The 20,391-nt window shown below is 44.1% G+C and overlaps 1 protein-coding gene across 38 annotated transcripts in view; it reads left to right on the forward strand.

The window, feature by feature from the left end:
- Positions 1 to 20,391, forward strand: part of Sema6d (sema domain, transmembrane domain (TM), and cytoplasmic domain, (semaphorin) 6D) — a 577,847-nt gene that overhangs the window by 550,573 nt on the left and 6,883 nt on the right. For 12 of the 38 annotated variants that reach the window (XM_011239427.3, XM_030249365.1, XM_030249372.1 and 9 more), the window contains 15 exons: positions 13,066 to 13,228; positions 13,632 to 13,743; positions 14,281 to 14,341; positions 14,463 to 14,525; positions 14,638 to 14,739; positions 14,971 to 15,061; positions 15,495 to 15,614; positions 16,315 to 16,403; positions 17,129 to 17,346; positions 17,456 to 17,587; positions 17,895 to 18,050; positions 18,131 to 18,304; positions 19,053 to 19,193; positions 19,292 to 19,369; positions 19,768 to 19,829. In XM_011239427.3, the coding sequence (XP_011237729.1) occupies positions 13,120 to 13,228; positions 13,632 to 13,743; positions 14,281 to 14,341; positions 14,463 to 14,525; positions 14,638 to 14,739; positions 14,971 to 15,061; positions 15,495 to 15,614; positions 16,315 to 16,403; positions 17,129 to 17,346; positions 17,456 to 17,587; positions 17,895 to 18,050; positions 18,131 to 18,304; positions 19,053 to 19,193; positions 19,292 to 19,369; positions 19,768 to 19,829 (1,708 nt within the window). In that variant the 5' untranslated portion in view covers positions 13,066 to 13,119. Of the gene's footprint in view, positions 1 to 13,065; positions 13,229 to 13,631; positions 13,744 to 14,280; positions 14,342 to 14,462; positions 14,526 to 14,637; positions 14,740 to 14,970; positions 15,062 to 15,494; positions 15,615 to 16,314; positions 16,404 to 17,128; positions 17,347 to 17,455; positions 17,588 to 17,894; positions 18,051 to 18,130; positions 18,305 to 19,052; positions 19,194 to 19,291; positions 19,370 to 19,728; positions 19,830 to 20,189; positions 20,247 to 20,391 lie in introns of those variants that run through there. The other 26 variants (XM_006499112.4, XM_030249335.1, XM_030249334.1 and 23 more) reach the window with 3 other exon arrangements.

Genomic DNA, 20,391 nt, shown 5'->3' on the forward strand with positions numbered 1-20,391 from the left:
TTTTTCTTTTTTTGGTGGGGTGGGGGGCAAGAAAGAAAGAAAAGCAAGCAAACTAATAACTCCCTGGAAGTGACAACAGTAGCAGAGTCCAGCTCCCTATCTGTCTGCTTGTGAATCAAGTCAGATCTGCTTGTGGATGCTGGTGACTCATGCTAAGGATCCTTTAGGTCTGTCGGGGTAAACATCCCCTCCTGTCATAGGAACTTGCTTGTATGCATATGCGCATGTCTCTGTGTGCATACAGAAGGCAGATACAAGGTGGCTGATCACTGGGTGAGTAGGACCTACTGTTCTTGGCTTTCCATGCTGCTTCCTTTGATTTTTAAATAGCACTTTTCTTTCTCTGAGTTGTTAGAAATGTAACCCTTCCTCAACAACTTCAAATCAGGACAGCATCTGAAGCCCTCTCTAAGCGGATTGCTCAGCCCTGTGCCTGCGCGTGAAGGCAATGGCTCCTCCCAGCAGTGAGGCAGTGAGGTGCTGTTGCTCTCCAAGTGCTGTGCTGAGCAGAGATCACTGCACCCGTGCACCAGCTTCAGCAGTTTTGCTTCCCAAGTCCCTTAACTTCCTGCTCATTTCTTTCCTTGCCAGATAGAAATAATAGCAGTAGACCTCCTTAGTTTCCCCATGCCTGGGTAATATTCATGCTCTCTGAAAAGGCACCTTGAATAATATTAAAAGCTAAAGCTACAGAGGGATTGCACCTGACAAATCCGTAGAATAGGAGCACACATTCCTGACTTCTGTCATCCAGACCCCGTGGGCAGAACGAGGCACACACCCAGACCCCATTATCCCAAGCAGAATGTCACACACAGGCCATATGGCAGCCACAGCAGGTCATCTGGTGGAGTAAGCTGGTGTTCCAAAGACAAGCTGAGGCCTTTGGCATCCTGTCGTCCCAGGAGCCTGGGTTCTGCTTTTGTCTAGAGCAGTTACTTTTTCTAGAGGCTAAAGAGAGGGAGCAGCCTGGCTGGCACCTGGCGTGGAGAGCAGATAATGATGGATGGATGACCTTCCTGCCTATGTCCCTCCTAACTAGTTAGCCTTGAAGACCATTGTGTCCTCTGGGTAAAAATAACAGCAACCAAAAAGGCAGTTACCCAGTTATTCATTCAGTCACCAAAGTCCCCTGCTGTGTGTTCTTTCTTTCCTTCCTTCCTTTGCTCCTTCCTTCCTCCCTCCCTCCCTCCCTCCCTCCCTCCCTCCCTCCCTCCCTCCCTTCTTTTCCTCCCTTCCTTCCTTCCTTCCTTCCTTCCTTCCTTCCTCCCTCCCTCCCTCCCTCCCTCCCTCCTTTCCTTCCTTCCTTTGCGCCTCCCTTCCTTCCTCCCTTCCTCCCTCCCTCCCTTCTTTTCCTCCCTTCCTTCCTTCCTTCCTTCCTTCCTTCCTCCCTCCCTCCCTCCCTCCCTCCCTCCTTTCCTTCCTTCCTTCCTTCCTTCCTTCCTTCCCTCCTTTCTTCCTTCCTCCTTTTCTTTCTTTCTTTCTTTCTTTCTTTCTTTCTTTCTTTCTCTCTTTCTTCCTTTCATGATCATTGCAAAGGTTCTTGTTTATAGTCTCAAAGATCTGGTCCTCATCTTGATCTCTCAAGATGATTTATCGTTTGCCCTGGATAGCACATTCTTTCTGCTAAGATCTCGGTCTCATCTCCCCATCAGTTGCTTGCCATCAGTTGCTTGTGGGTTTTTTTCTTTCTTTCAATGAGGATTGTTGCTAGAACAATTTAGCTTAAAAAAAAATGTTATCCTATCTGAGTTGAGGTTGCCTGGCAAAAGCTTGTAGGCAAGTTTTGACTGGAAGTATCTGCCCCAGAGCAGTGGTTCTGATTACAGGACACATTGTGCAATCCCTATTCAGTTTGCTTAGAATTCGGCCAAGACAGGTTATATCCTGTTTTCTGTCCCTTCCTGCTCAATTTGTTTTCACTTCAGTTCCTCTTCAAATTATGAATAGAATCAGCAGAGCATTGCCGATTCTGATAGTAATTGTCATTGCTGTAAGAACATCCAGACACTTAATGAAAACCTGTTGCTTTTCACCAAACTTCAACTTCCCAGCTTTTTGCAGGCACATAAAATAAGCTGAAAATATGCACAAGTGGCTTAAGTTTTAGGAAGCATGGATTTTTAAAGCAAGCTATTAATAATGGATCCAACAGGCTCTGTGCCTCAGCCCCTGCCTTCTGTCCCCTGTGTGGCACCCACTGCCACCTTTTTCTCATCTGTCAGAATCTAGCCCTAAGAAAAGAAATTATGAATGCATTCATGCTGATTTAACCTGCTCTGTACTTTAGCACAACTTAACTTTAGAAGGAAAATGGCCACCTACCAAAGCAAAGAGCTTTGCTGTGCAGTGTTTCAGGCCTTACTGTGATGTTTGCTTGCTGGGTAATGGGATCAAATCAAGTAGATTTCTTGGACAGACTTCTGCACCCAAAACACCTCTCTCAAGAACCACTCTGCTCTTCTCTGTGTCAAGGAAGGTGTGAAGTGAGTGGAAATGGCATGAGGTGATAGGATGATCAAAAAAACAGAATCACAAACAGAATCACTTAGTCCTGCGTTCCTTTGTAGGAAGGACTAGGTTTCCAGTGATGGGCAGATGTGAAAATCAGCATCTCTTGCATTTGTGGGCAACATTTTGGCTTCCCAGCCTGAGGGCTCCTGTAGGTTGCGTACACAAGCTGTGAGAGAGCACGTATCAGCATTCACCCTAGCACATAAGCCAGGCGTGTGCTACTGGTCTCTCGGACTCATCTCTTCTTGTGACTATTAAGTATTTACAGGCAACCTCCTTGAGGCCAAGCTTAGTGCCTCATGCTCGTTGAGAGAGAATGAGATGACATTCAACCATCCCATCTCTCTTGGTGAGACTGGATGCAAATATCCATTAATGAAATGTTATCTTGCAATTTAATAGAGACAGTTAAAGTGATGAATTTGGTAGAAGACGATTTTACATGATGTCATGATTAAGGGACACGTCCAGAGTCACTTGACTGGGAAACAATGCTAAGTGAATTTGAGTCCAGACACTTTGAGCAGTGAGCTTGAGCCTGTAGAGGTTGTTCAGAAGAGGAAGTCAAAATGAGGGATCCTGGGCTCAGTTTCAGACTTGAATAAAACTGAATTGCACCTAGCAGAGAATTTGGCATCTGGATCTGGAGTAAGAACATGGTCTGTGCTAAACATGAGGTTCAAAGAACCAGTGATGGAGAAGGCAGGTATGAGGAGAGTGACTCTCTGGGGACTCTGGCTGAGACCTGAAGAGGCCTGACTTAGGGACTGGGCAGGTTGAGATGATAGGGGGAGGATGCTGCTCTCTGGCAGCTAGAGAGTTCTGGATCAGCTCATCACCCTCAGGAGTATCAGGAACCAAAGGAATAGCCAGCAGGACTGCTCAGCATGACTCAATGCCTTGGGAAAGCCCTTGGGCTTTATTGATAAACAGGAGCTAAGTTAGCCTGAAGTAGGTTAAAGGTGATGAAGTGGAGACAGTGTGTTCAGGTTGCCACCAAAGAAGACTGGCTGGGAAAGGGACAGAGGGAGATGCTACAAACAGCCTCAGAGTGAGGGAGAGCCTGTTTGTGGTTGGACCTACTTGGGATGCTTTCTTTTATGATGAGTGAGAGGAGCCCAGTGGGTGTTGATGTTAGAGCAGGCCAATATTGATCCAAGAAAGTAGCTCAAGGGAATTCAGAACCTTACCTCTGACCCTCAGAGGGAAACATGGATCCTTGAAGAATAAAGGTTCCTATGCTATTTGCTTTGATGTAACACTCAGGCCAGAGGAGTGCAACAACTTGTCTATGACACACAGCACTTTATGGACCTATGTCTCTAGTGTCAAGGTCTCTTTCTTCTCTTAATGTCACTGATGGTAGGAGAGTTCCTGACATGTTTCTCATGGTACTGAGCAAGCACATCCTCCCAGATTCTCGTGTGCCTGCAGGGCTGCACCGAATGGAAGTTAGATGAGACAGCCACATTGTCATTTCCTCAGTGTATCACACAGCAGAGTTTCTGAGGGTTAATTGTAGCCTGTCATTAACACAATCATTCTGGACACCTTTTCCTTCTAACCAGCTATATCTCCAGAAGGATGAAGGGTCTCAGAGTTCAGGTCTTTCAGCTGCCCCTTTCTTGCTTGGTAAGATAAGAACCTGCATTCATTCCTATCTGCAAACTGTTTCTAAAGCCTGTGTGCAGAATAGGCTCACAGGACAGGTTTCTTCAATGAAAGAGCAGCTCTTTTCCAAGACACCTTATCAGGCAAGATCCTGAGGAGCCTGGATGTAAGGAGACACCCAAACATCCTCCCCTAACACTACTTAAGGGAGTCTTTCAGAAGTCTGTATAAATGCACTGGTATGGTCCTGCCATGTCACCACACACTGTAGTGTTCTTGCTTATGAGCCAAAAGTCATGTCATCCACCATTTTGATTACATGCTATTGTTAATTGCCAATTAAAGCCCAAAGTCCTTCTTCTTTATAGAATGGGGACATACTGAATAAATCTAGATTCCCCCTTCCATTACTGACTTTGTGTTACAGTCCTGTATCTTGGTAGACAATAAGGAATAACAGTTAACGCGCTTCTTGCTTTCTTTCAATCACCCCTAACCCATTGTTCCTGTTCTGTCTTTGCCTGACATGCAAGGCTGTTAGACAGTAGACTTATAATTTCTGCAACTCTGGGGGCCACCATTCTTATTAAGGCTAGACTCCAGAGTGGATGACACTTTTTAGTTCCACACCTTCTCTCTCCCCCTTTAATCCTCAACAGTCTTAGTGAACTCAGTGCTGCTTGAGAGTGGAGCCTCAGATGCCTATCCTTCTGGAGTTGGCTACCTTCTGTTGCTCTTTAATATAAGAATCTAAATTAAATCGGAGTCCAAAAAGCTCCCATTGCCCTCAGTGAGTCAGGAGGGCTGTGGAGATTCAGAACTCACCATTAGCCCTTTGGTTCACTCCTTTCATCATAGTTCACTGAAAATTGCCTCCAGCATTGATGACCTAGCCACATATCCCTCCAAGGCAGGAGGTAAAGATTTTTGGGGGGCTCTGAAATCTTATTATTAAGGAGCCTAAGAACAGAGGTCAAGAACCCATCCATGTTCAGGTTGGTCAAAATGATGTGTATGTGTAATCCCAGCACTCAGGAGGCATGAGCAGAAGAAGCAATGAATATTAGAAGCCTGGGCTACATAGTGGGGTCTAGGCCAGCCAGGGCTACAACCCACAAACAACAACAAACAAGCAAAACAGGATGAGGAGGAAAGGGGGAAATGGGACAAAGAGGAAGAGGAGAAGGTCCTATGTTTGTCAGTGCCAATGGCATAGACCACATCCCAGTGCCCAACACCATCCAAAGTAGCAGAAACCCAGGTAGCAGGGATAAAGGCACTGGGTGAAAAGATGAGGACTCGGGATGAGATGAGTCCAGAAGGCCACACTCAAAGCACTAGGGTTTGACTGTGAAGTGAATAGAGGGCCATGCAGTCACATGGCAAGGTTTATGGAAAGATGATTCGGTTGTAACTAGACCATGAATGGGGGAGCAGGCATGGCGGCCTAGGGTGACAGAGGATGAAGCAGGAGGACCTTCCATTTGAGGCCAGTTCAGTGAGACTCTGTCTGAAGAGGAAACAATTAAGAAGGAGACAAACATGCAGGTCAATAAATGGTCAGAGGAATGTGCTAGAAGGAGCATGGGAAGGCAGTGGGAAGAGCCAAATATGCTGTTTCATGTCTAGAATCACAGCATCAGGAGGTTGTACAAGAAGAAGTTGAGAGTGCAAGGCCAGCCTGGGCTTGAATTTCCAGGACAATGGGCTACAGTGTAAGACTGTTTCAGTTGGGGTGGGAACTTCTATGAATGGACATGTGACTAAAGCACCTTGAAGAGATTGTGACCCAGGGCTGTAAATGACCAGAAATAACGAGCATCTTCACAGCCTAGCCCCATTTAGAAAGCATGGGAGGTGAGGGAACCACGATGGAGAATAAACAACTTAAATCTCTGAATGGAAGGGAAGAAAGCAGGCAGCTGCAGGACCTGGGGTCATGAGAGCTTTTGTCCCTTTAACGGGGTGGGGTTTGAGACAGATGTGAACACCTGACATTATTCAATCAGTTAAAAAGTTAACCGCGTTATAGAAAAGACAGAGAGAGAAAAGGGATGGGGTGTGGGAGCCTGTGGATTTCTTTTCAAGGAAAGACTAAAAAGGGAAGAGTCTGCAGAGAAAGGGCTGACCGCAGAGACAGGGGGACCTGAATTCCCATCCCAGCACCCATGCAAACAGTTGGGCAGGACAACATATCTCTAGCCCCAGCGGGGTAAGGGGCTAAGAAGGGAAGCGAATGGGGTCGGCTCATCCTGCTCCTTAGCCAACAGACCTAGCCAGATGAGCTCCAGGTTCAAATGAGACGATGGAGGTCAAGGAGAACACAGAATACTAACCTCTGGCTCATGCATATCTGCACATTCCACTCACGTACATACAAGCCCACATGAACTCATACAAACACCATTTGTGCATGCACACACACACAAGCACACGTGCGCTTGCACATACGGAAAAAAGACAGCAGGAGTTGGTTAAAGAACAAGGGGAAGAAGGGTCGGTGTACTTGGAATGAAGCAAGGCACTTAGAGGCTCCATTGTCAGGCTTAATTAAGTATGTCACTGAGAGCAGAAATGAGTGGTATATGGACTGTCCCTTGTGACTAGAAAACACACCATGTCCTTGAGGCACAGTAGAAACTTTAAGTTTATTAGAGAGTACTCAAGTTTAGAAAACAATCCAGGATCTCTGTGGAGTCTCAAACTGCCATCTGTAGTTGGGAGTCAAGTGCTCCGTTCCTTGCAGTCAAATCAAACTAAATACCTTCCCAGTGTTCCAGGCTGTAGGGTAGATATGGGGATTAATCGCTGCTTGTCCAGGTTAGGCCTTTGAAAGAAAGTTATTGCAAGCAGAGGAGACTGAAGCATCTATAGACATATTCAAGAAATGCATGACCTTTAATTATAGCGTCTGAGAGGAATGTTGAGACTGGAGAAGAAAGGGCAAGTAGTGGGCTAAAGGTTCTGATGGGAAGAAGGAGTTGTGAGAGTTAGCTAAGCAAGCATGCTTGCGAGGCAGGGGATTGACCCACCTGGGCCCTGCTTGACTTTTAACTTGATAGTTTCTGAGGAGGAGTTACAGGGTGGACCCATGAGCAAAGGAACCAGTAAAATCTTTGGAAGGCTCTAGAAACTAAGATGTTATCAGGCAACACAGTAGAGACGGAGGGGGCAAACCTTGTAAAGCAAAGGCAATGCTGGAGGGCAGAACAGCCACTGGGGAGCCAGAAGAAAGAGGTTCCTCTTCTAATTCCCCTGTGGGAGACTGCAGGGAACTGAAGTGCTCCCCTGTGACGCATGATGGTCGTGGGACCAATGTGGAATGGCTGGATTCTTAGCTTTCGTTCCTTCTTGGAAGTCAAGGGGCTTTCAGAAAGCCAGAGACTATTTACCAGCCTCTCTATCTGGGAATCATGGATTTCTGTATATTATATACTGAACACTATAAATATACAGAGAGGTTGTTTGACTCTGGGTGAATCCACTTGACCAAAAACTCCATTTTAGTTGGGTCTGCTAACAGAAAATTTCTTAAGTGTTTGTTTTTAATAAAACTTTTCTGTGGGTTAAAAAAAAAATACTGCCCTCACTGCTCACAGAATTCTATGCTGGAATTTTATTTTCTTTCAACAGTTTTAAAAATCTCATTCTATGGTCCGCTGCCTTCCATCATTTCTGTTGGTAAGTCAGCTGTCAGGCAGTTCTTGTTCTTTTGAAAGTAATACATCTTTTTTAGCTTTTATCCATCTTTTATAAAATTTTCTTTATCTTTGGGATCTAAAGTATAATATGTCTAAGTATGATTTTTTGTTCTGTTTAGAAGTTCTTAGAGTTTTTTCTAAGAAATGGGTAGCTTAATTTTTGTAAATTTTGAAAAATACTGACTATTAAATATGCCTCCTGATTATATATATATATATGTGTGTGTTCTTTTTCCAGTCTTTTAGCTCTCCACATTTCTGTCTGATAACTTCTTTTGACTTATTTTCCAGTTCATTAATCTTCTCTTCAGTGACTTTCAGTCCTTTATTAGACACAGTTATTAAAAATTTTTAGTTACATGTAAGTTTTAGTGTAAGATTTCCACTTAGTTCTACTTTATGGATTATGCTTCTTTGGTGAAATTCTTCTTGTCATCCTTAGATATCCTTAGATAAAATCAGCTGTTTTGCTTATTCTGAGACAGGCTTTCAATATTTCCCTGGCTACCGTGTAACTCTAAGTAGACCAGACTAGCCTCAAATCATAGAGATCCATCTGTCCCTGACTCTCAAGTGGTGGGATTGAAGAGGTCTGCTACCATACCCACCTACACTATTGTTTTCTTTAACATAAGCTTGATAACTCCAGTGTATAGCTTATCTGTTTTATTTTGTCTCTGAATTGGGTTGAAATGTCCAGCAATGGGTGTTTGATAATGAATATTGTATAAAAAATTATTTTGGGGTGATTGGGTGATGTTACTTTTCTCGTAGATTACTTTGTTGGGTAACAAATTTTTTCCTGGGGTGATGAAACATACTTCTCGCCGTAGATAGGGAACCTACAGTAGATCAAAGTGTGGTTACCACCAAAGTCCAACTCGGTGAACCAATGGATTTTATGATGAGTGGTTACTTTCAGGAGCAGATATGACTCAAAGACAGCATCACCAAAGCCCACCCCAGCATAGGCCCATAAAAGCTGAGCACCTGGAGCTCACTGCACAGCCTGCAGACATCCCTACATGTTGGAGACTGGCCTTTCCAGGTACCTTAGTTGATTTGAATTTCTCCTAGGTGGATCATCTTGTCTGAGAGTCTTCTGTGTAGCTTTTCTCCTCTCCATCCTTCTTGCTGCTGGGCTCTGTTTCCTCAGAGGAAACAGGGAAGGAACTACTGAATCTAGTCAATTTCAGAAAGTTCTGGAACATATTTGTTGTTGTTGGTGGTGGTGGTGGTGGTGGTGGTGGTGGTGGTGGTGGTCACCTCCCTGCTTGAGGAGTTCCCCTGCAGGATAAGATGTTTTCGGGAGGCAGAGGCAGGCAGATTTCTGAGTTTGAGGCCAGCCTGGTCTACAAAGTGAGTTCCAGGACAGCCAGGGCTATACAGAGAAACTCTGTCTTGGGGAAAAAAACCAACCAACCAAACAAAAAGATGTTTTAATCTCAGAGGAGACTATTACAGCATCACTTGTAGGGTGGACGAACTCTGCAGCCGTCAGCCTGGAGGTTAGATTGCTGGAAGTTGTTTTGGATTCTTTGATTCTCCTTCTCTATGATGCAGCTTTTTGGGGCTATAAATGATAGGTTTTTGCTATTTACTTATGGAGATCTTTTGTATATATTTCTTTTCAGACTACCATCGATATTTTTTCTTTCTACTTGTGTTCTCATTTGTAGAAACCTTAAAAATTGGCCAATCTGTAGGGTAAAATCAGGCATGACTGTGGAGCCTCAGTCCTTGCATCCGTCTTCTCCTGTGGACACTGTCACTCAGGCACTGGGGTCCTGGGAGTCCTTTTAAGAGTGCTGTTTTTTGACTCAGTGGTAATGTAATGACTAAAATATGATAAAATATGCTTATTCCCGTATCACCATTCTTTTTGACTGGATAGAGTAGCCCCGCAGGGATGCCCTTTCCTTAAGCTAGAGGACCTGGTTCTCCTCCTCACTGGAGGGTCAGCATTTATGAAACTGGACCTTGCCCTAAAGGAACCCCCCACCATGATAGTGAAGGTAAAACAGCAAGTTTTGCAGGCGGTTCTGCCTAACAGTGGGTGGGGATGGGGTAGCCTTCACATTGCTGTTGCCTAATAAGATGAAACCATAAAGTGCAATATTTACTAAAAAGCTATTAGAATTTTGCTGTCAATCAGGCTGTGGTAGATGTCTTCTATGAATCCCCTTCTTTAATTCCCAGAGGGACCAGTGAGATAGTGAAGACAATTGTTTCTATTTTACATTTGACAAACTGAAGTCCCAACTCAGGGAGTAAACATCACAGACAATTTTTAGCTGTTTCTATCCCTCGGTTAGCATCCTTTACCATGGTTTGTTTGACTCTTGGCTTGCCCGATTCACCTAACTAGTGTCCTGATTCCAGTGAGCCCTAGAGTTCTTCAGCTCTTCTGCAAGGAAGCCAGACATGATGCAACACATCTCTCATCCCAACACTTAGGAGGCTGAAATGTGAAGCCAGCCTGGGTGACACAAAGTTTCAAAAATCCTAATACACTGAAGGGATTCTGTGTGGCTCAGCCCTTTACTTGGTGCATTTCCCTCACAGATTTTGACATTCTTTCTGTGCATGGGCACACTCTCACACACATGCAGACACACTGACAAACAGACACACACACATACCTGCTTTGCTCTAAGTACAACAGTAAATACTTTCTATGTGTAGCATCAACAGCAAAATGGTATCTTTTGTAAATTAAGCTTTCTTTGTAAACAGAAAGCAAATTGGTGGTGGGCTTATTTATGAAGGATTAGGTTGGCTGTAGGCAGGGTATGGGGAGAGGCGACTTGAGTGTCAGAGGAGCTACAGGATGTCACAGTTCAGCCATAGCTAGGGGCTAGCTGTGAGTCAGCATGGCCTGGCTTCAGTTCTTGTGGATGAGGGCTGCTTCCGGTGCTGGGATGCATAGATGCTGCCTGGCTGATGTGAGCCAAGGAAGAGCGCCTCACAGAACTTTCTGTTTCTGTGCACGTATTTCCACATTTCTTTAGGAGCAATGAGTGTTTGAGATCCTTTTTCACGATTCTGGGCAGAAAGAGCCAAGTGACTTTCCATCCGGAAGATGCAGTTTGGGACTGGTGCCACAGGCAAACTTGGTGCTTAGAGCACATTAGTCTTTTTAGGCTGCTAGAACTGTCTAGGGTCTGAACAAACAGAAAGCATTAGGAACAAGTCAGGGAGAGGCTGCTTGGAAGATGTAGCAAAGGGATTAAGGTTCCTTGTTACAACTGAAAACAGGAGGCAGAAATACTAGGACAAATTAATATGAGCTGCCTTGGAGTTGAGTTGGTAAAATTCTTAAGAGAAAGTTTGATAAGGACTGACAAGTAGGAACCAGCTATAAAATTTATTCTGTATGTCGTCCTTGAGCATTTTTAAATAGTCTTTCATTTGCAAGGAAAGTTGGATAAATCGCCACCCGTTTTTAGCTCCTCTTTTCACCAGACCTTGTCCAGACTCTTGAGGTCAGCCTGGCCAGCCACAGCTCTAACTTTACTCAGAATCTACTGTGCATTTAGTTCATTTTTTTCTTGGTGAGAAGAAGTGCTTTTCCCATATTTTATAAATAAGGAGTCTGGTTCTCTTAGAGATTGAAGCCCGTTCCCGGGGTCCATTAGCCAGCAATGGTAGAGTTCTGTCCAGTCTAAGCTCAGTGCAGAATGGTGCTGCCACCATTGCTACCCCATCATACTTTGCAAAGCATTTTTGTTTATTAACTTAACTGCTATTGCCTATCAACAGAGGTTTTTTTAGAAACATTATTCTCTCCATAGAAAACTAGGCCTGTTTTTTAAAAGTACAGTTTTACTCATGTATTACACTTACACTTTAATTCAAAAGAAAATACGTGTGGACAGTGCATATTTACATTTTTTCAATTTACTGAATGATTGTATTCTCCAGAATTTGAGATGGCTGTTTATAACTTGCCTCCATGGTTCTTAAGTGTACAAACAGAAGCTATTATATTAACCATTGACAGCTTTGGTTGTGTAAAGAGCCATACCCTTGGTATCTCACAATCACGCCTCTCCCATTGGCTCAGAAAACCCAATTTTTTTTTCCAATGAGTTGCTAACATTTACAGATCTTTTAACTCTGTTCTCATAGTTTTATTGGGTTATTGATCTATAGGAACTGTACATATTTAATGTGTGATTTAATATCTGTGAAACATAACTTCAATAAAAATGATGAATATAACCATTTCTCTCAAAAAGTCTCCTTGTAATACCATCTGTTTGAAAGAAACACGCCCCTTTATTTCCTCAATCTAGTTTGGAGCAATATGTCTGGTCAGGGACTCAGCTGACTGATCTAGACCCCAGCCTTGCCCTAAAGTCACCATGAAAGTCAGAGTGAATTCCTTCTTTTTGCCAGCCCTTAGTTTTCCCATTTAACAAAGGAAGGTGTTAAGCTTGAGGGTCCCCAAGGCCTCCTACAGCTCAAAAACAGAAACAATAAAACTAAGAGGGCAGTGTACTTAGAGTATTGGTTTGGGTCTGAATGGTTTTACTTTAGAATCTAGGTGTCCCTAGAGGCTGGGGACCAGCTGGCCTACTCTGTCACTCCCTGCTTTACTGATTGGTTTTCATGGAATCATTTTATTTCTTTTCAATCCCTTTCACCCTAATACAAGGTCACTGACCTCTTTCCACGTTGGTCTTCAAAACACCTAATTCAGAATATAGAACTGTGACTTGGGCGGCGATGCTGGACCTGCAGCAGCTAGATCTAGATGTTTGATGCTCTACGGCAACAGTGGCTGAGGACAAGGTCATCAGCTCTGGCTTTTCAAGACAGTTTAGGTCTTTCCTGGGAGAAAGAAACATGTTGTATCTATGTATTTCAGGACTGGGGGAAGGGATGCAGATTGGAGTTTAATTAAAATTCGGATCCCTCTTTTGCCCACTTCCTTGCCAAGTTGGGAGCCAACCCTTCTGTGTGGGGTTCTGGAGATTTTGCTGTGATAACAAAGAGTTGCCTTCAAAATTCTGGCAAATGTACCGAAAGCCTCAATATGCTCACCAGGTGCTTCAGCGAGGCCTGGCTCGGTGCTGCCTTTTGTCTGTTCTTGCAGATACCTGTCTACCACTGCTAGGTCTCTTGATAAATAGGGAACTATAGAAAGAGGTGGGCAAAAATTTGAGCGGGCTACAAACGAGAAACCAGTTTCACCACAGCGTAAAGGTCTTTCCATAATGCTTTTGTCTTCTAGGTAGCTAAGTGGGACTTCTGAGGAGGGGGAGCTCAGATTTCTTCTTGGCCAACCATGGGGTTCCTTCTGCTTTGGTTCTGCGTGCTGTTCCTTCTGGTCTCCAGGTTACGGGCGGTCAGCTTCCCAGAAGACGATGAGCCCCTCAACACGGTTGACTATCACTGTAAGTCACACAAAGCCATTTCCTCGTTTGCAACGGAAGCCTTTTGTTTGTCTTTGCCTAGGTCTATTCATTTTCAGCATCAGAGACAAATTTTAATATGTCTTTACAATGTTTTGCACATTAAATCATCTGCAGTCTTTCCCTCGGCTGTGCAGAAACTGAGCCAGTTCTGTTGGGCGCCATCCTGCAGCAGCCCAGACATAGAGATTATATATTTTCAGTAAAAAAGAAAAAGACCATTTGCTGACAATTCTCCATCTTTTACTAATTTATATTCAAGACCTTAAGAGAGGAATTTAGTTAAAACCCTTCCTACAAGTGCTATATACAGCTAATCAATGCTGGCTATTGATTCTTCAGCTCTGTAATCCTGACTGATGGTTTAGCCCATTTTTACTTGCAGATTCAAGGCAATATCCGGTTTTTAGAGGACGCCCTTCAGGCAACGAATCGCAGCACAGGCTGGACTTTCAGCTGATGTTGAAAATTCGAGACACACTTTATATTGCTGGCAGGTAATTTTCCTTTCGTTGGTTTATTAGATTAAAATTCTTTTCTCTTGTGGTGCTTGCATTAATGTGTCTAGTTCATGAAAAACTAATATGTGATTGTGATCAAAAACTGCAAGTAGCCAAAAAATACTCTCATGAAGAGCGTGCTGGGTACCAGGATAGAAAGCAAAGTTAAAGCGTTCAGTGTCACATCCAGAAATCACACATCATTATTTTGTCCCAAAGCAGTGGGGTTGGGGGAAATCATTCTTTATTCTTTCTTAACTTAGACTTTTTCAGGCAAATATCAGAAATATGTCTGTGCTTATGCCCAGTCAGTTTGCCCCAAGCCTGGAGAGAAAGGCTGTGCTTGTCCTGGCTGCAGCAATGCATAGAAGCATCTCACTAATGAGAAAGTACCCTGTTGACTTTGTTCAAGTCACAGAGAAGCCAGATGATCTTCAAAGCACAGTAATGGCAGATCTGTAGAGGTGAAACAAGAAACAGCATATAGCATTGATGCATTCGCAAGGTATGACTGAACTGCCTTGTTTCCAACAGGGATCAAGTCTATACAGTGAACTTAAATGAAATCCCCCAAACAGAGGTGATACCAAGCAAGGTGAGCAGCTAGCTACAGAGGGCGAGTGTATCCGCACTCCCCGGAGCTTCAGGAATGCCCCCCCCCCCATTCAAAGTGCATCCAGTTAACACTAAACTTTGATTTTACTTGCTTAATCTAGAAGCTGACGTGGAGGTCCAGACAGCAGGATCGAGAAAATTGTGCTATGAAAGGCAAGCATAAAGTGAGTGCAGTGGACGGGTGCCTGCCACAGTCTCCTCTCGGTGGCTTTGCCACCATGACATCACCATGGGAGATGTCTGACTGCCGTGTGATTTTTTTTTTTTTTCCTTCAGGATGAATGCCACAACTTCATCAAAGTCTTTGTCCCAAGAAATGATGAGATGGTTTTTGTCTGTGGTACCAATGCTTTCAACCCGATGTGCAGATACTATAGGGTAAGTATCGGTTATAAGAGGAATTTTTTCCTCCTCAACTATAATTTCCTTCACTGGTATACTATTAGAGCTGAACCTTCTCTGCTGTAACCCAGAGATTTATCTTATCTCCGTTATAAGAGAATATAAAACAGAATCCCTCAAATAGAATTTCAGTATAAATAAAGCAATATTACCTTCAAACAAGTACATTGAACAGATGTGACACAAGCGATTTTTTTTCTCTTGTAGTTGAGAACGTTAGAGTATGATGGGGAAGAAATTAGTGGCCTGGCACGATGCCCGTTTGATGCCCGACAAACCAATGTCGCCCTCTTTGCTGGTAAGAAGCTACAGTGTTTTGAATATCACTGATTAATGGCATTGAATATGCAAGAGAATTTAAAGGAAGACAAAGCTCATACCTTGGATAGAGACCTTGACACAAACGTTTCAAAGGCTAAAGCCTGCGAACAAATTATTAAGAAGAATACGTGAAAAAAACAACAGGTGAATCTCAGTGACAAGTATACGTATTCTTACACGGGGCTCTATTATTAACTGACCCTGAATACATCGCTTAATTTTGGGTGCTTAGATCCTTCACCTGTAAAATTAGGTAATATCGTAGGACAGCCAGTTAGAGGTTGAGGGATGAGCACTCGTGTAGTTTATTGCATAGCTAATGGTGCCAGGTGAAACATTGCAGAGGGTAGCTGTGCTAACACCCTATAAGTAATCATGGTTATTTTACCAAATTATAACTTTGGTTTCAGATGGAAAACTCTATTCTGCCACAGTGGCTGATTTCCTGGCCAGTGATGCTGTCATTTACAGAAGCATGGGAGATGGATCTGCCCTTCGCACAATAAAATACGATTCCAAGTGGATCAAAGGTGCCCAAAGGAGCGTTGCCTTGGGGCTTGGGGGAAGAGTTAGAAGGCTTAACTGGGAGCAGCAGTCAAGGCCAATGGGAAGTTCGGAGCATAACTTTGCTCATCTAGAATGAGCACATGGAGTTTTGCTTATTAAATATGACATTGGCAGGGAATGAACAGACTAGTAGATATGTCAGGGAATAAGTTCGTTCAGGCAGTCATGCAAGTGGCCAAAGCAAAAGTGAACAAGTAGATGCTTTGTCTTTGTGTGACAAATTGTCCTAACTCCAAATGCTTACAGCACTACCCTCCCATACCACAATACTACCTTCCTATACACGTCTACCCATTTTGAAACTTTATTAGTGAGAATTGATGAGTTCATATTTATAGAGCCATCTTGTTCATTAAATTCTGAAAAATCAAGGGTTTTAAAAAATTCTCAATATGAGATTTTTCTTCCCTAGTTAAAGAGGTTAATGAATAAATCTGTTAAAACAAAGACCTTTGCTGTAGCTCAGTTCGCTGCAGGCCTTTTTCTTTTTTACAGTCCATTAGCTGACTTTAAAGACACGGGCTCTTGAAGCTTGAACACGCCCATATCAGGATGCCTTAGAATCATGGCTCCAAGTATGGTTATATAACAGAGCCGACAGTTGGGGGTCCTCCACTAACTGAATTATCCTTCAAGAATGGTTTGTTTTCAATTTTCTTTCAGAACCACACTTCCTTCATGCCATAGAATATGGAAACTATGTCTATTTCTTCTTCAGAGAAATCGCCGTGGAACATAATAACTTAGGCAAGGCAAGTATATGTGTTTGACGTGCACACTGTGGACTTAAGCTGAACGAAATCGCACCCACTCTGGAAGGGTGATGGGTGCTCTCCTGTGCTGTTTCAAAGGGCTCACTTGAGTGCATTTAAGGGCGAGTAAGGGAGCTGGGTTGCTGATGGTACCGCTAACTGCTGGGAAATACTTCACAATGCTTAGAGTGGGAACAGCTGCCTCCTCGGGCTTTCAAAAGCTTTCATATTTTTATTTCTATCACCATAGAAAGTGGAGGCCTTTTTTACTCTTTAGAAAGCCATTGATGGTCTCATCCTTTCCCGTGTCAAAGGCAGAATGGAGAATGGGAACCCCTGTTCAATTTGGAGTGTTTCTGTAAAAGCCCACGTGCCCCTTAAGTATTGCAGACTCTTCTACGACCACATTCAAGGACCACACATCTTATTAATAATATGAGAAGCAGTAGACAAAGTTAGAGGCAGACGCACAGCCATGGTTTTCATCTAGCTGGGAAGATAGATCGCTCAGGTCTCACGGAGCATGCTTGTCAGAGTGAGAAAAGCTCTTCATGCATTCTAACTGTGCGGCAGTACAGGGAGGAGGTGGCTGGTTCTGAGCCAGACATCTATTTTCTTTTGTTTCCTTTGGTTTCTGTTTGTGTCCCTCCCTTGAGTGGCAGCATTTTGTTGTGTTCCTCTTCTGTGCTCACAGTCCTCATGGCTTGGTTCTTGTCTCTGGGCAGGCTGTGTATTCCCGCGTGGCTCGCATTTGTAAAAACGACATGGGTGGCTCACAGCGGGTCCTGGAGAAACACTGGACTTCCTTCCTTAAGGCTCGGCTGAACTGCTCCGTTCCTGGAGATTCCTTTTTCTACTTCGACGTCCTGCAGTCTATAACAGACATAATCCAAATCAATGGCATCCCCACTGTGGTTGGGGTCTTCACCACACAGCTCAACAGGTGGGAACAAGCAGAACCCCGCCCCCCCACCAGGGGCTCCATGCTCCCTGTGGGAACTGGGCATGGCCCCCACTGTCAGCCTCGTCCTTATGATTGTATCACTTTTCAGCATTCCTGGTTCTGCAGTCTGTGCCTTTAGCATGGACGACATTGAGAAAGTGTTCAAAGGGCGGTTCAAAGAGCAGAAAACCCCAGACTCTGTTTGGACAGCAGTTCCCGAAGACAAAGTACCAAAACCAAGGTAAAGAAAAGAGGCAAAGGTTTGTTTTATTGAACAGCCTTCCTCCCCCCTGAACATCAGGACCATCTTAATATCTGTCATTCAACCTCCCACCCCAGCAGGGCATCCCTCCGAGGCCAATACATGTTATCCTGTTATACCCTGTGCATTTGGCTCTGCAAATGCCCATAAAATTCTGGGAAATGACATTACTGCTCTAGTTTTTCTGTCCCTCCTTCCTTTCTTGACCTCTTCTCTACAGAATGTGTGCTTACCCCTTAAATCCAGCATGCGAGAAAATGATCAAAAGTTGCTGTTTTCGTTTCAGGCCTGGCTGTTGTGCCAAACACGGCCTCGCAGAAGCTTACAAGACCTCCATCGACTTTCCAGATGACACCCTGGCTTTCATCAAGTCCCACCCGCTGATGGACTCTGCCGTCCCACCCATTGCCGATGAGCCCTGGTTCACAAAGACACGGGTCAGGTGAGACCACAGGTCGTCTACTCCTACCCTTCTCTCCTGTCACAGGCCTCCTGATCTGACCCGCCTCTTTCCCCCACTAGGTACAGGTTGACAGCCATCGAAGTGGACCGTTCAGCAGGGCCATACCAAAACTACACAGTCATCTTTGTTGGCTCTGAAGCTGGCGTGGTACTTAAAGTTTTGGCAAAGACCAGTCCTTTCTCTCTGAATGACAGTGTATTACTCGAAGAGATTGAAGCTTATAACCCAGCCAAGTAAGTATGCTTTGAGAGAATTCTTTTTAGCCCTACCACCCCCCCTCCAAATGACTGGCCATTTTCTCATCTGGCCATTTTCCTTTCAGACTTCTTAATTAGTGGTGCTTTTTGCAGGTTCCATTTGGGTTTTATTTCTTCTTTATTATTTACCTCGCTCCATTGAAATGCTTTTCAGCCTTGTTTGTTTTTGTAAGCCCACTGGGGCCAGGAGGGTGAACAGCTGATGAGTTTAAAAATAAGGCACCCCCCCCCCCTTCCTCACCTGTGACAAATGAGAACATTTTAGCACTGTCTTACCTTGCAGATCTATTTTGGGATGCTGCATGTGGCACAGTTGGTCGTAAGCATGCACACAGAGAGTATACTTAAGAGTTTAGCGAGATGGTTTGGACAATTAAAGCACATAAAGAGTGAGCGAGAGAAGTTGAATACAGGAGACGCCCAGAGGCCTCTAGTGTGGGAGGATTTAAACACATTAGAATGCCATCCTTTCTAGTTTTTTAGAGTCTGACAAGTCCTTCACAGCTGCAACCTCATTCAGCCAGGAAAGCAATTTTAAAGACCCTTTCTTTGTTCAGCCTGAAATGTAACCATGTACACAAAAAAAATCATAGAGCTATATATCCCATCATTATTATTTCTCAAATTAGGCACTTGGTTTGGTTGGCTGCCAAATCACGCCTCTTGTATGAGTTGCTGCAGGCTTGACTTCAGTGTATGTTTCCAAAATGTAACCACCACATAGGTGCAGCGCCGAGAGTGAGGAGGACAGAAAGGTGGTCTCATTACAGCTGGACAAGGATCACCATGCTTTATACGTGGCCTTCTCTAGCTGCGTGGTCCGCATCCCCCTCAGCCGCTGTGAGCGCTACGGATCGTGTAAAAAGTAAGCCCCCTTGTTCTTACGCATTCCTGCTCTCTCAGTGGCGAGTCCTGTGCTCACGAGAAGGATCCACATCACGGTTTGTTTGTTTGTTTCTCCAGGTCTTGCATTGCATCACGTGACCCGTACTGTGGTTGGTTAAGCCAGGGAGTTTGTGAGAGAGTGACCCTAGGGATGCTGTAAGTACACTGGACCACCAAGCCATTTTCTCTCAGGGTAGCAACAGCTTAAAAACAAAATGCTTTAGCCCCAGCTCTACTGCTTTTCTTTTCCTTCATTTCTTGGTCTGGTGTGGGGGGGGGGGGGAGGGGGAGTTTTAAAAAAGATGATCTAAAATTTGAGAGGGGAATGAGATTTAGATACAACAAGCCTTGAGGGCAGTAGATTGTGAAGAGAGACAGTTTTGCTCTCTTAGGCACCCTTGTTAAACTAATTCCGTTGGCAAGCGTGTTGAATCGTTAGTGCACTCTCTCTGCTGACTCTCACTAACCAGTCTGTGTTCTCGGCTCTGTCCTGGTTGTCCCTTGTCCCTATGAAGGCTGTTAACCGAAGACTTCTTTGCTTTCCATAACCACAGCCCTGGAGGATATGAGCAGGACACGGAGTACGGCAACACAGCCCACCTAGGGGACTGCCACGGTAAGACAGACGCCTCCCTGGCCTCTGCTACTCCTTTGGACCGCATTTGCACGCAAACATTATTTTACAAGCAGCCTTGATAATGACTCGGGACACATAGCACCTAGCATTTAACGTAAACTTGGAAAAAGCTGAGCTCTTTGGTCATGGGGTCCATTAGAAGAGATTCTGACTTTTTTCTTTTCCTTCGCCATTTGCACTTTTGTAAATAAACAACAGTCTAGAGAAAGGTAGTGTAACCAGTAAACTTCTAGTTTGTAGTCTTTTCTTTGGACTTTTCTCTGTTACTTGGAGTTCGTGAACTTTTTTGCTTTCTTTCCGTTACTCTTCACTGATGACGTGTTCCTTTAATCCCTTTAGAAAGTTTGCCTCCTTCAACTACACCAGATTACAAAATATTTGGCGGTCCAACATCTGGTTAGTTTTTTTTAATTTTTTTGAATTAACAGTCTTTTCTTTCCTTCAGTTTAGCATTTTCTGCCCTCTTCCCCACCCCCCTCCTTTTGCGCAGTTTGGCAGCCCTCCATTTTTCTGCTTTGACTCATAACCCTCTGAAGGTCCT

This window comes from Mus musculus, chromosome 2 (assembly GCF_000001635.26).
Source record: "Mus musculus strain C57BL/6J chromosome 2, GRCm38.p6 C57BL/6J".
NCBI lineage: Eukaryota > Metazoa > Chordata > Mammalia > Rodentia > Muridae > Mus > Mus musculus.